The following is a 16,163-nucleotide window of genomic DNA, read 5'->3' on the forward strand; positions in this document are numbered from 1 at the left end:
ATACAGCAGTATGGACATTGTGGCTTGGGCTGGAGCTCATGCTTTGAAGCCTAGGGGGTCAGGTGGGCTTGACAGCCCAAGGTCCAGTCCAACCTGCAATGTCCGTACCTGCTATTTTTAGTGGGTAGCTCGAGCCCTGCTCACATGAGTCTACCCAGGCTGGGAAGCTTGCTCCAAGTTGCCATGTAGACATACCTTATGAGGGCTACAGTGCATTTTTTCAACCCGATTAAAATGTAGTTAGACCCACCCATGCTGGCAAGCCAAGCTGTTGTATAGTCTGGTTCAGCCTCAACCATTTTTATACCAAGTTTAAACAGTTGTCAAACATTTTTATTTGCCCTCTGCAAAATTTTCCTTTCTGATCTTTCAAATCTCCACCAATAAATAGAGTTAATTCTACTTCATTCCTCCATCCTTTTGTCAGTCTTGCTTATTTGGATTGTAAAAACTCTTAAAGACAGCAACAGTAGCTATATGTTTGTACCATACCTGTTACAATGGGATCCAAATCCCAGTTGGAGGCACCAGATTCTACTGTAATAAAAGTAAATATTAATAACTACGATGTATACTGGACTTCTTATTTGCAATGAAGATCTTCACTGTGTACTCTGGGTATGTTCCAAACAGGAAACTTTCTATTGATAGCATGGGATTCTGAGCACAGAACTAGCATAGAGATCTGCAATGCAAACTAAAGTGCAAAATTTTTCTCTTTGAGGAGAACTCAGCCGTATATATTAAACTGGGGAGCAGGAATAAAAAGGGTCAAAATAATTTTTTTTAAAAAATCTAGGCTACATTATTAAGAGCTGAGGTCCTAAATTATAAGATATTTGTATTCTATATTTAAATAATAATTTGTAAAATAAAATTTTAATCTGGGTTGAGAAATGGTAAGCAATATCAGTGTGAAATGAATCAAACCAGAGGAGTAATAAACCCGTTATAACCTGTTAATACTGGGATCATGGACAGCTCATTAGCAGAAGCACTTGATCACTCAATTATATTTTTCTTCTATGGTCTGAGGCACACTACACAGTAGTTTTTAGATTTTATTTTTAGTATTTCTAAATATAAATATTTCTTAATTTATTATGAAGCCAGAAAGGTGATGTTATTTAATTTTTCTCCCAAAATCAACAGTCCTGTGAAATATTTGGTTATACAAGAAAATTAATAAAAACAGAAGCATTTAAAATTTGTTTGTAACAAGAAAACAAATTTATTGATTTTTAAAAGACAAGACACAATTTTGTTTTGAAAAACACAAGAAAGCTAGCCTGAGTTCAAGTCTGAAATATTCAGAAAAATCCTACTATCTTTAGTATGTTCCAGTCATTTGTTTAAACAACACACTAAAAGTTAATATATATTTTTATAATTATAAAAGTTCCCCAGTTATTGTACAGTACACAATACAAATTGCCCACAAACTATTATTTAGCTCCTGCCAATTTTGAGAGGACATGATATACTAAAAGATTTAGCATTTCTCACAAAAATCACATCAGGAAATACATATTTACAAAATCAAATACATTATACAAAAAACTCATCACGTTATTCTGTAAAGATGTTTTCTTTAAATAATTAAAAAGTATATTTAACTGTAATCCAAAAACTGGAAAAGAACATTACATTATCTCACACATACAATCTACAAAAAAGTTGCTTACCTCATTTACATAACATATTCAGTCAATTGGAAAATAAAAGTTCAAATATCTCCTAGTGTTACAATGTTTCTGTGCTTGTGGGACTGAATAATGTAATCTGCCACTTACTAAGTGAAATTTAAATGATGGCACTTTAAAAAAAATAAAAATAAACACAACGAAGGAAGTTACCTAGAAGGTAAGAAAGCCCTGAGTGATAGTAGAATTTACTGATTGGTAAGCACTACAATTAACCTAATTAAAAGTTTACCATCTCAGGCACAAATTTCCAAGTTTTCTAAAGGCACTCACTTAAAGTTTCTGTAACAGTCTCGCTGGTTACTACTGTAAATCCAAATTTTTGATGGCAACAAGTGGGGATGGGACAGGGATAAGGAACTTGCTTTGGTACAAAATGATACCTTTTTTGACCAACAAATATTTAAAATCTATATACTGGGTTATTTTAATTTTATATGTAATGTATAAAAATAAGCCAAATCACCGTAATATTTTATTCAAGGAAAATTTACTTGGGCTCCTCAGCCACTTAAAAACTCACCAATGAACCCCTTGGCAGACATCATCCTCGCACTGAGGGACAGCCAAAGAAAATGGGATCCCTTTAGCACTCCTTATGAAAAAAAATCTCCTGCTAACTTCAGTAGTTAAGTTTCTTGAGCCTGGAGTACTGAATCGGGTCCCTGATAATCATGAGTCAAAGGAGGTTATTCCTCCCAATTCCTATATTCTTCTGAAAATGTCTTTTATTGTTTTAGAGTGAAATTCAGCCCAGTACGACAGCCCCGGCAAGATCATCTGCACCACCTGAGCCCCATGTTAAACAAGGCCCTGATTCAGGAAAGCAATCAAGCACATGCCCAATTGTGACTTAAATGAGACTCACCATCTTGTGCTGGGCCTTCTTCTCTGGGATGAATTTCACCCTTAACAATCGATGTAAATTAACAATTCTTACCAAATATTTCATTACTCAGGGCTTCCAATCCCATCATCATAATTTTTTTTAAAAAAATTCAAACAAAACAAAAGAGTTAAAACAAATGTTTGAAAATAAGGCATATCTGACTTCAAACAAAAAATAGGCAGTCACTTTGTAAGTGGCTTTTACTATTTTTTAAGTAAAATTGGTAAATTAAACTCAGGTCTACTGGCACATAAAATCACTAGCAGCAATGATCAAGGCATGCAAACTGAGAAGCATTTACAGTAAATTATGAATAAAAAATTGTTAAATTAAAACCCTTTGAGTATTGCATTTGTTTTAATTAATTATGCATGAATTTGCATTGTTTATTTGACTAAAAAAAAGTTTACAACATATCTGCACTACACTACTGATGTATTTCCACTAAACATCTTAATATGAGACTTTTTTGCACTCAGCTAGACTAAAGCAAGCACAGCTGCAGATAATGGTGATCACTGGTTGATACTGCAGGGAACCAGTACAATATCTACAATATTCTCATATAGTAAGGTGACATTTAGAACTATTTTTTTCAGAGTCTCCACCCACTTCTAAATTTGTGCCCTTATTTTTGTATGCACAATTTATTTGTGAGAAAAAAGGTGTTTTTTCAGATGCCAAAATGCAGGTGCAAATTTATAGGTTTGTTTTTTTTTTCTTTTAAATTCTGACACTCAGTAAGGGCCATCCAAAAGTGCTTTCACAGATGAACTTGAACCAAGTGCCTCTATCTTCTTTGTTATCCATATGCCATTTCACAGTGACAAAATGTTGAAGTGGTATAAATAAAATTATGTTCTTTTTGCAATTGTTTATGCAAAAGATTGTGCAGAAAATTTAACTGCAAACATCTCAAATGTCCTGCAAAAATCATCCTTACTTATTATGACAGTTTTGTTCTGTTTTTATTCCTAAAGATTTCCATTTACAGTACTGGTGCTTTCCAATGCTACCCTAATGAGATTTTCAAAATAGTCTAAAAATAACCCTTTTTGCTAAATTCCCACCTTTTAAAGGCATTTTAAGTACTTCACAACTTGTATCTATAGGACCATATATTTGACTCCTTCATTAAATATTTACGGAATTATGAAACTAAAGGAGCTGAAGTACTGTTTTGCTGTAGACAGCACACATAGATGGCAGTATATATTTTAGCCTAAATCAATCAAGCCTTCTACAACAAATTGAAAAGTCTACATAGTATGCAAGCATTTACTTTAGAAAAAAACATTTGTTGCAACATAACCAGACACTTAGATGTATACAATATCTTCAGTAGACTAATAATTAAATTACCTGAAAAGATTTTCCCCTTATCATGTGACTTACAATGCTCAAAGGGTTAATGCAAGGCATTATATCAAATTAATTTTCTAATACTAGAAATAAGCACTGTGTTTATGCTTCTATTCCAGTTTTTTAAAATCACCAAATAAAGTATCAGAGATACTATAATTCCATTCATTGACTTATCTTAACCATGTACACAGAGGTTGTCCTGTTCCACAGAGACAAGGGCCCAATTTTCAGGAATTAGTACTGCTCTCCCAAATTAATATTTCAAATTCTAAAATTACTGTAAAAAATGAGTTCTAATATTACAGAGTTTATTGATTTCTTTTTATGGCTATAAATGATTTATTTGTTCTGTGAAACCACTTCTCTAAATGAAACAACTGCAATCTATTTTAAACTAATATACGTGTTTTCCTAAACAGTGCAGATGACATCTGGTAAGAACCACAAAGATATCAGATACGGTCTTCAAATGAAAATAATTTGAACATAGCAGTGTTTCAGACATTTAAAAATACCTCGTTTTAAATTAAACAAATTTGTATATAGACCTATACATTCCTGAATGACAATACACCAGCATTTTATTGATTTTACCCATTTGTGAAACTCAAGGCAGTAATGTTGCACATCGCTTATTTTGTAGGTAAACAATTTTAAAACTATTCTCCAGATGTTGTGTAAGGAATATTATCTAAACAAGGATGCATTAAACATGCTACAGTACAAGAGTAAGCACAAAAAGAATAGCAAGTTGGAGAGACAAAAAGTAATTTTAAATCTAGTGTACAATGAGAGACATGAAAAAGTACCAACAATTTTGCATACATATAAAAACTTGTGAAAATTGGGCCCCATGTTTTGAGAAAGTGGATCAACAATACCCCCCACATTGCTCACTGCATTATTTGTGCTAAAGGGGGAGGGGGATATTTTTAAAATAATTATTCTGAAATCAGTGTCTGGATCAGATAAAATCCACAAATCACATAGGCACTGACCCTGCAATTTGTAGCATGTGGGCAAACTGCTGCACTCCCACAGAGCACCAATGAAATTAGTGGGCTTAAGGGTTGGCACTTAAGTCTAGCCACATACTACATGATGCAGAACTGGGAACACGGTTTTAAATCTCTGTTTTTACCAAAAATCATTAACCTTTCCCACATATTAATAAATAGCAAAAGTGTGCAAATTGATTGATTATATATATAGTGTTTGATTTATTACAACTCCATTAAATGTAAAAAACCAAAACCAAACCCACAAACACCACCCAAACGTGTAAATTTACACAGTATTTTACTTCATTAAAGGAGAGATCTTGTAAGAAAGTGATGGAAATGTTATTTAAAATTGACACTATAATCGAATTATAAACATGGGAATACAAACTATTTCATTCAATTAACTGAACACGCCATGATTCCAATTTATTTTGATAAATAACACTCTTTTTCAGAAAGAAAAGGAGTAGATCACCTCTAGTTAATTAAGATTTCTGGCATGTTAGATTCTCAGATTCATCTAACATTCTAGTTTTCATCTAAGGCATAAAAATTATTGTTGGTTCAAACTGTGAAATACATTCCATTTTTGTATTTACTCTTATTTTTTGCACTGTGGGAACAGTGAACAACTGGGGGGAGAAGTTGAATCATGGAGGGCTTACAGGCTCCACCTCTGATAGCAATCCAAATTTGCATGTTACAATCACACTTTTCTCTCAGCATGAGCAAATCCAACATTAAAACAATACAGGACAAGGAAAAGAAAACATTTAAGGTTTGCCAACACAAAAGATGAAACCAGTAAATATATCTGGTCCAATTCAGAACCTCAGTATTAAAGCATTAAAAGAAACTATGTTGAAAATGGAAAATATTTTGTTATTTTTATATTTAATTTAACCTGTAAACAGTTCATAATGCACAATGAAGGGGAATAAATATTTATCACAGCTTAGTTTTATTTTAATGAGGGGTGCAGACATGCTCTTTTGGATGGAAAAAAAATCAGGACACGCAAATAATATCTGGGTGAACAAAACCTATGAAACCTAGAGCTTGCATAAATTTCAAATACTGTAAATGACATAAACCCTATCTTGCACTCTCTACTCAGGGAAAACACCCATTGACTGGTGCGAGCTGTAGAGCATGTAAAATCGGGCCCCAAATTCTGAAAAGTACAACTCTAAACAATTTATACTTATTTTATACATTAAAAATGTTTACTAGTGTATTAAGAAAATTTACTTGATCTGTATCAGTTCTTGGAGCATATGAAAACTCTAGCAAGAAAGATGTATACTATAAATATACTGTTCATCTCACATGCTGTTCAGCCATTTGGTACAGGTAAAAAAGATCAGTCCAAAGACACACTAAATAAACCAGACTAAATAACTCATTAGTTTTTTTTCCAACCGGCCCTCTCAATAAAACTGAAATGTTTGTGTGTGTACTCTCCTTCATTTTTGGCTTTTTTGCTTGCTTGTTTATTTCCACTATTAGAACTGAGTAGATTTGTGTGCCTGTTTTAAAAATAATGAAATGTATAAAATAATCACACATGCCTGTGAGATGTTTCATGTCAATTAAAATGGGATGTACACACATTCTCTATGATTTAGCCATTAAACATAATTGCAGACTGACACCCCACCACACATACAAATTGAAAACATGCTCTGCATTAAGTACCTGCTCATTTTGTTTACTTTCTAAAATTAAAAGTAGACAAGGGTTTAGAAAATATATAACCATGCTTGGGGCTGGGGTAACCTACTTTGTTAACATTTGAAGTTGGCATTAAAGCTAGTTTTGCTTTCCAGATCCCCAAGCATATCTCATTTGTAATAAAGTGAAATTCAGCTAGAAACAAGAAAAAATAGGTTTATTGTCACTCTAAGAGGGATATTAACACCATTTAGTAATAAAAAATTTCCTTTTATTTCTTTGCAGAATATGTAACCTGCCCTTACTTCTTAGGGAATTTGAAAATGACAGGCACACCTTGCTGAATGAATTTAAGAGTTATTAATAACAAAAAGTACTAAATCTTAGCTTCAGTTCTGTTTAAGGCACCATGTAATAGCCGAGGTACAATGATCCCTGATGTACATTCTTAAATGGCAATGGTCCATCTAGCCACCTATTCAAATTCTACACAATTGGGAATAAGTACAAATGAGGTGTGCCAGTTACACTGCCTTATTTAATTTTTGTAAAAATTTAAATCCACTTACTTTAAGAACTAGGAAATATTTTTGAAGTAAATATGATGCAGGTTGCTACATTCCTTGCATTCTATAAGTTATCTTTTATAAGAGCAGCAGATTGAACTACTAGTAGGAAAAAGACCTGGAATAGAAGAAAGTCATCCAGATGGAATGGTTTCCTGTATGTCCAGTTCAGCATAAGTAGCACATACACTTACAAAAATCAAGTCACTTCTTTTTCAACTTCAGTATCTATCTACTACAGTCCCACTTAACAGCTGAAAGCATCTGTGCAGTGGTCTCAAATATAGAATCAGTAGTCTTCAAACAGAGGAACTGGTATGCAAACAAAATGTAAAACTGATGGTTTCAATGGAAGCTTGCATTGTTTACATGATGGTCTGATAATTATGTACATTTATTATGCACACATTACCATTCTCTCATTTAGTCTGCATTCATGAATGCAGAAACATAACTCTTCCTTAGATAAAGAAAACAATAGATCTTCTCAACCCTCCAGCATTATAATAAAAATTCCTAAAACTTTCCCACTGAATGCTCAGAAATATGATCAAAATAGTAGTGTCTTCTAGTTCTGTCCAATGAAAAGCACCTTTTTATGACAAATTTGATGCATCTGCTGTCAAATGAATATGCCTCCAGTGTAAATCAAAGAAAATATTTCTTTTGATATTTCACAGAAGTGCATCTAATTAAAAAACTATGTATATTAAATCATCACCATAACTAACAATTAACATTAACATATTTTAAAAAACTATGAAAAAATTAAATTACTTTAATTATAAGATGACAAAAACATTAATAGTAAGCTTTGCAAAATCCTTCTTGACATGTGAAACTAAGAAAACTCTTAATATTGAGTGACCAATGTAAAATGATTTTGTTTACAAAAATTTTTTTTTAAACAGAACTGGGAAAATACATACACCCATTCCATTTCACAACTCCAACAAAGGTAATGTTCAGCAAAGCTAAAATTTGACAACAGTCGCCTTCAGACTTATTCTCGTTTTTTCATATTAAGCCCAACATCAACAGGGCTAATGTAATCTGGGGGGAAAAAAGCTTTAATATTTGTTAGACTGCAGTATATGTATTTCCAGTAGCACTGCATTGTCTGATAGTCTGAGTACTTGTGACAATGTGCTCATTGTGAAGTGGGGTCAGGAGGTTCTGCTGTACTCCACTCTCTAGTACTGGCTGCATGCAGCCCACCTGAAATGCCTGGGTTAGCTCAGTTTTCTCTCTCTTGGCTTGTGGCTCTCCAGACTCCTCTAGCTCTTCATCTATTTCGCTTTCAACTTCACTGCCCTCATCTGCACAAACAAACAACCATGAAACTAGCACACAGTGAAAAAAAATCTAAATACTGTGAATTACTAAGGCTTTTATTTTGCAAACAACACATAAGATATGAAAAACAGAAATCTAGCTACCTGAGAAGGTATAAACTGAAAATTGAGATTTTACTGGGAAAATGTCAGTGCATAATGTGAGATTCATGTGTTCAATGAACTCTCAGCTTCAAATATTATAGTACACATTCTTAATACTGCAATTGCTTTTTGCCACTTCAAGCCAGCTCAAACAAATATAATAGTGTCACTAAAATAACAATAACTTTGTACTTATATAATGTCTTTTGCCTGCAGAATTTAACACGAACGGAGATGAAGAGAAGCTAAGTGACTTGCCCAAGATCACAGAGCAAGCCAGTGGGAAAGAAGAGAACAGAGGCCAGATTTGCTGATTCCAAGGCTCTACTTAGAGGACCTAGAAATTTACCTACTCTCTATTATACTTCTCACTATTTAAAAAGCTAGTTATTTGGCAAAGTGCTTGACAAACAATGGGCCCAATTTTGCAGTCCTTACTCAGAGAAAACTCTTACAGGCTATCTACACACGAATGTGTATAGATTTCACCCACCAGCATGTAGCCAGTTTCGGGGTGGGATTTTGAATACCTACTAATGTATAAACAATCAGCCCTTTTAAAAGATTTTCTTATTAGAGGCCATATCTACAGCATCCTGTAATTATTCGATACTGAAATATACTGTAGATATTATAGAACACTCATTCAGAAGACTATCAGAATCTAGTTTTAGGTTCTGCGCTACTATATTTTAGGGCTGTCAATTAATTGCAGTTAACTCACGTGATTAACTCAAAAAAATTAATTGTGATTAATCGTACTGTTAAACAATAGAATACCAATTGAAATGTATTAAATATTTTTGGATGTTTTCTACATTTTCAAATATATTGACTTTAATTACAACACAGAATACAAAGTGTACAGTGCTCACTTTATATTTATTTTTTATTACAAATATTTGCATTGTAAAAAAACAAAAGAAATAGTATTTTTCAAATTCACCTAATACAAGTACTGAAGTGCAATCTCTTTATCATGAAAGTCGAACTTACAAATGTAGAATTATGTACAAAAAAATAACTGCATTAAAAATAAATCAATGTAAAACTTTAGAGCCTACAAGTCCACTCTGTCCTACTTCAGCCAATCGCTCAGACAAACAAGTTTGGTTAAAATTTGCAGGAGATAATGCTGCCTGCTTCTTGTTTTCAATGTCACTTGAAAATAAGAACAAGCGTTCACATGGCACTTTTGTAGTCGGCGTTGCAAGGTATTTACGTGTCAGATATGCTAAACATTTGTATGCCCCTTCATTCTCTGGCCACCATTCCAGAGGACATGCTTCCATGCTGATGATGCTCATTAAAAAATAATGTGTTAATTACACTTGTGACTAAACTCCTTGGGGGAGAATTGTATATATCCTGTTCTGTTTTTCCTGCATTCTGCTACATATTTCATGTCATAGCAGTCTCAGATGATGACCCAGCTCATGTTCATTTTAAGAACACTTTCACAGCAGATTTGACAAAACGCAAAGAAGGTACCAATGTGAGATTTCTAAAAATAGCTACAGCACTCAACCCAAGGTTTAAGAATCTGAAGTGTCGTCCAAAACCTGAGAGGGATGAGGTGTAGAGCATGCTTTCAGAAGACTTAAAAGAGCAACACTCAGATACGGAAACTACAGAACCTGAACACCAAAAAAGAAAATCAACCTTCTGCTGGTGGCATCTGACTCAGAGGATGAAAATGAACGTGCATCATTCCACACTGTTTTGGATCGAGCAGAACCAGTCATCAGCATGGACGCATGTCCTCTGGAATGGTGGTTGAAACATGAAGGGACATATGAATTTTAGGGCATCTGGCACGTAACTATCTTGCAGTGCGGGCTACAACAATGCCATGTGAATGCCTGTTCTCACTTTCAGGTGACATTGTAAACAAGAAGTGGACAGTTTATTTACTCCTGCAAATTGTAAATAAACTTGTTTGTCTGAGTGATTGGCTGAAGTAGTACTGAGTGGACTTGCAGGCTCTAAAATTTTACATTGTTTTATTTCTGAATGCAGTTTTTTGTACATAATTCTACATTTGTAAGTTCAACTTTCATGATAAAGAGATTGCACTTTGTATTGGGAGAATTGAAAAATACTATTTCTTTTGTTGTTTTACAGTGCAAATACTTGTAATAAAAAAATATAAAGTGAGTACTGTACACTTTTTATTCTGTGTTGCAATTGAAATCAATATATCTGAAAATGTAGAAAACATCCAAAAGTATTTAAATAAATGGTACTATTCTATTATTGTTTAAATGTGATTAATGGGGATTAATTTTTTAATCACATAATTAATGGTGATTAATTTTTTAATCACGTGACAGCCCTACTATATTTCCATAATATTAAGATTTGTCTTGCTCCAGATAATACTAGTTTTATAAAGAATTATATGTTCAAGAGATTAAGTACTTACCTTTATCCATATTTCCAGGGGAAGCAGCATTTAAGTCGCCAAACTGCAAAATAATAAATATTCTTGGCTAGTCTTAAAATCCATACTGCACATCCTATTTAAACATCAAATAAAATGGTGATGTAGTCCATCCTTTTTATCATGCAGTTAGAAAATTATTTGCAATTTAACTCACCAATTTTTTAAAACAGTTACAGTCAAATACCTGCTTTGCTGCCGTGGTGCAAAAACAGCAAGAAAAACCTTTGTTTTTTTGACTGGTCCACCTTAATCTGAACAATTCTGATTCTATATTGCAGCGACCAGGAAACTTTTAAACCAAGTTATCAAAATTAAGATGTGTGACAGCGTTATTTTAGAAAAGACACAGTGAGGTTAGACATGTACCAGTTGTGAAAAAAAAAATAGTTGCCACAATTGGTAGATGAATCACCTTGACATAAGACTGTTTTTTCTTTTTGGTGATTTTTAAATACAGTCTTTCTACTGACCAAAAAGGAAGCATATGTAGAGGTGGGGAATGACAGGGTGCAGAAAATCAGAGAGACTTTCACTGAGTTCAGTAGTTCATTTTCCATTCCCACTAAGATGCATTTTACCATGGTTTACAATAAGGAAATAACATCAAAGCTAAAATAAAAAGCCCCGGCAATGAAAATGGTGAAACTAATTAAAAACTGAAGTTAAAAATCCTGATTAAAATAATTATCTGACATCTTTGTCAGGATCCTTCCCTGTTCTGAGTGTAAGCTCTTAGAGTAAGATATTCCTGCATCATACAGTTTAGAAAATATTTTTGGTGCCTATGATGTGCTGCCAATATTTAAACAAAAAGCTTCCACAAAATTTCCCCTTAAGACCTTGTTTGTAATAGAGAAATTTGCACCCATGTCACTACATCAATGACACTAGTGCACACACCTAATGTAAATACATTGAACCAGTGCAAGTGTGCTCACCACAGCTGTATGTGGTGAATCCTTGTCCATCTGGCTTGAAGAAAAGGGGTTCCCCCTCCTACAATGGACAGTAGAGGGGGAAAGTTTACACAGATAGAGCAGGGAAGAGCAGAAAGCAGCTATACCAGGGTGGCACATCAGAACATATATAAGCATAAGAACGGCCATATGGGTCAGACCAAAGGTCCATCTACCTCAGTATCCTGTCTTCCAACAGTGGCCAATGCCCGGTTCCCCCAGGGAATGAACAGAACAGGTACCTTACTGGGTACCCAAGTTATTTGGGAAGGATGAGGTACACTATCTAACAGGGGAGCAGACTATTTTTGTCCAGTATTTAGGAAGGAATCAGTAAATATCTGGGAACCCGGAGTGGGATGTGTGGGAGGCAGACAAGCTTAATTGCCTGTGCCTCCTTGTGGCAGATGGCCAGTGCAGGTACTTGTTACAGAGGGGATACAGTTATCGGATGAAATGGACTGGGAAAGGATCTGAAGGAAAGCATTCCTTAAATGAGCTGAGGAAAGGAATTGGGGGCTCCTACATCTGGTACAGGAGGGTGCTGAGTCCCCCTCCTTTTCTAGCCCTTTTTACCTCATGCAAGGGGAGGGTGGCTGGATTTCAGCAACGGGATGGCCAGGACCAGGTTGGAGATTATCTGGCAAATGATGATGACCTGCACTGTGCAATTTTATTGCTGGATATTCCCAGGTATTTGAGATGACAGAGTTGCAGTCTAAATAATATCAATTGTCTCGTTTTCTTCCAGTGTGGCCAAATAGTCGGGGTTTACATCAGGTGTATCTTATTCTGGTAATTATCTGATTTATGCAAACTAACTAAATGCAATGTTGTCTACCAGCCACCCACACCACCTGGAAAACAATCCTCCAGTTCCATCCCTTTTTTGAATGAGAAACTGCAGAACAAAATCTGACCTATAATTCTCAGGTAAGAACAACATATATTTATTTAATATATTTCTAACATTACCTGGCTTCATTCTGGTCAAAAACACAGAAAGAATTAGCCTTCCTTTTGCTATATCATCCAAAACCAGGAATTGCACAGATACACAAATGGCATAAATAAAAAAATAGTTAACCACTTTCCCCCCAAAACTCAAAACAGTTTTGGGCTGGTTCTTATTTGAGCTATAGAAGTTTGCCAGTCCTCAATTTATGTCAGACCATTATTGAAACTCTCACGCTAAACACCTCACAGTTAGCAAATTCTATTTCAATTAAAAAGACAGAAATATAGCAACTCTACATTTTGACATATTCCTTACTATACATACATTATAATGGGGAAACACTGCAATTTTTAAAAAAAGCCAGTATTGGATATAAATATCTGAATGGTTAGCAGGTGACTACTCAGAATGATTTATTTTTCTAAATTGTGTGATGCCGTATTATGTTGTATTAAGACACCACAAATTAAGCTAACAGTATATGGCACTTCCCCAACCTCTATTAAAGTAAAACATTTATGGATAATATTAAATAAGTCTTGAAGAAAGAATGCTGTATGATGTCAACTTAAGTTGTGAGTTGACTTAACAATGCAATAGACATAATGTGATGATTCCATGGTATAAAAACCACCACATTTCAGTTAGATTAGCCACCTGCTAACTATATGGGTCCCAATCCAGCAACCACCTATGTATGGGCTTTACTTTATGTACACGAATAGTACCAGTGAAGCCAAAAGGACTAGTTGTGTGTAAAATCAAGGAAATGTAAGTGTTTGCACAATGGAATCTGAGACATTTATATCTAATCCAAATTATTTATTTCAGATTTTCAGTATATTATGCAAATGTTTAAGGAAATTAATTCTTACTTTCTGCGGATAGTTCACTGAAAAGAAGAGTTTCCAACTACAGGTTTCTTTTGCAATTTTTTTTAGAGTCCTGAGTTATGAGTGCTCAATAACTCTGCAAATCAGGCAACTTTATTTAGTTGCCTAAACGTGGATTAAGATTACCTAACTTTGGGCACCCAAGTTTGAAAATGTTGGTCTATTTCAAACCCAGTCCAAACCTTATGCCTACAGCAGTTATATTAAACTCTTCCCACATTTAATTAGAAATTACAGACACTTTGTAAAGGTACATTCCAAATTCATCTCTAAATCAACCAGTCAACTCTTGCATATTATCTTACCTCTCCCATAACTGCTATAGGTGTTTCTCCTGTTGCCTGAGCAACACGATGTTCTACTAAGTAAAACATGTACTCATCATAAAGCAGGCGGATCAGATGAAAAGAGCCAAAACTAGCAGCACTGCGCAAGGTTAAGTCTCGAATAACCATTGAGCTGTTTAAAAATGAAAAGATATATACATAAAATAAATATTAAAATTACCCCATATTTACAATTACATGACTTATCCATATGGAGAATTAACTCAGAGAAGAATCTTCTGCAGTTAACATTATCCACAGACACAAAACTCCTGAGTTATGGGGTTTTTGGGGTGCAATGTCAAGGAAACCAATGCAGGAAAGATATTAGAAATGATTATTTGCCTGAATATTCCAGAATCTATATACCATACCTTGCTCTGCAAATATGGATTATTTTGGCACAGACCCATCCCAAACATTTCTCAAAAGTTAAATAGAGTAGGTGAATTTGCATTTTTATATTATATTATTTTCAGAGAAGTCACTTTACAAGGTAAACAACCTTCCTCTTTCTCTGAAATTATCATCTTTGAGACCACACTCCTAGAATCTAGGAGCCAGATTTTCAAAAGTGTATTTCTTTATGCATGCACACCTTTCGATGCGTCGGTTTTGAATCATCCCAATTTGGGGGCACACATTAAAGGTTACATGCACATCAGTTAGGCATATGCAAAAATCAGTCCTTTGAAAAACTGGCATTAAAATACAAGAAAGAGTCTTCCACTTGAATCTTAAATAAAAAACATTGTATTATAATTATTCTAGTTTAAACAAAGATCTGAAAGTACAAAAGAAAATATCCCTTTCAGCTATACCGTCATTGGTGCCAAAACTGCAACACAATGGTACGGATTTCTGATTGATACAATTTTTAAAGCTGGTCACATAAGTTGTGCCAATAAGTTAGCAGGTATACCTGTTGTATGTACAAATGCAGGTTTTGTTTGAAAAACTCCACAATATTAAAGACTCATGAAACAGATATTATAATGGATCATCTTTAAAAAATTAAGAAATGTTCTGTCAATGTACTTTATACAGACAGAAAAAAAGTTACATAATGTTACCATGTATTTATATACAAACATGACACACAAAGAATATACTTTATTTACCAGCTCTTCTTTGGTAACAGAAGTAACACAGAATATGTACTTTTTGCTTGATGTTCTTCCACATATTAAAAAAGACTGTCTTCAAAACAAAATAAAAATAGAAGACATGGTATTTTAATAAATAAATATTAATAAAAATAATTTTACAGTTATATAGTGTTTCATCCCAAAGATTTCCTGAACATGTTACAAACTTAGGACCAAATTTGGCTCTCATTGCATTTGTACAATGCTTCTGAAACAGTTCACAAGGATCGCTCCTCAATCACTGAGTTGCATTCTGGCCTTGAATTTGAGGTTAATATAACCCTACCCTTTTGAAAAATGCTATGGGATCTTTAATAGTGAGTGCTCTGTGGTCTGATCTTATTTTTCTTCCATGTTATCAAAATCTCTGTGTGCGCGCACATTTCAACAGCAAAGTATGAAATACACTGAAAACATTTTAAAAGAATTTTAAGTACTACCTGTAGAAAGACCATTTTAGCAGAAATTGCCGTGCTGCTTTAGGAAAGCTGGGTCTTCCTTCATATGGTTTCAATGCTTGCATCATTACGTTATCGAGCCAGGCAGCCCACTGCTCCAGAGTGCTCTGCTGCTGAAGAGTCATCTTGAAGTCGGTTTCTAGTCTCTGAACCATGTTGTCATCACACTGGCATACCCAGGAAGCCTGCTCCTGTTACAGTATATAACATATCTTCAATTAACATCAGTATGTGAAGCTTATGCATAAAAGGAAAATTATTATGAAAGATTAAATAATCAGCTGAATGAAGAGGATGAACTACTCTTTCCAGGCAAACTAATGAAGCCATTTTTATTT

At 34.2% G+C, this 16,163-nt stretch overlaps 1 protein-coding gene across 5 annotated transcripts in view; it reads right to left on the reverse strand.

The window, feature by feature from the left end:
* Positions 1–1,207: 1,207 nt before the first annotated feature.
* The window catches only part of RFX3 (regulatory factor X3), a 252,819-nt gene continuing 237,863 nt past the window's right edge, over positions 1,208–16,163 (reverse strand). For all 5 annotated transcript variants that reach the window (XM_077817624.1, XM_077817628.1, XM_077817625.1 and 2 more), the window contains 4 exons: positions 15,808–16,016; positions 14,199–14,352; positions 11,066–11,108; positions 1,208–8,520 (listed from right to left, as the gene is read on the reverse strand). In XM_077817624.1, coding sequence (XP_077673750.1) covers positions 8,282–8,520; positions 11,066–11,108; positions 14,199–14,352; positions 15,808–16,016 — 645 coding nt within the window. In that variant the 3' untranslated portion in view covers positions 1,208–8,281. The remainder of the gene's footprint in view (positions 8,521–11,065; positions 11,109–14,198; positions 14,353–15,807; positions 16,017–16,163) is intronic.

Source organism: Eretmochelys imbricata, chromosome 5 (genome assembly GCF_965152235.1).
Source record: "Eretmochelys imbricata isolate rEreImb1 chromosome 5, rEreImb1.hap1, whole genome shotgun sequence".
Classification (NCBI taxonomy): Eukaryota; Metazoa; Chordata; order Testudines; family Cheloniidae; genus Eretmochelys; species Eretmochelys imbricata.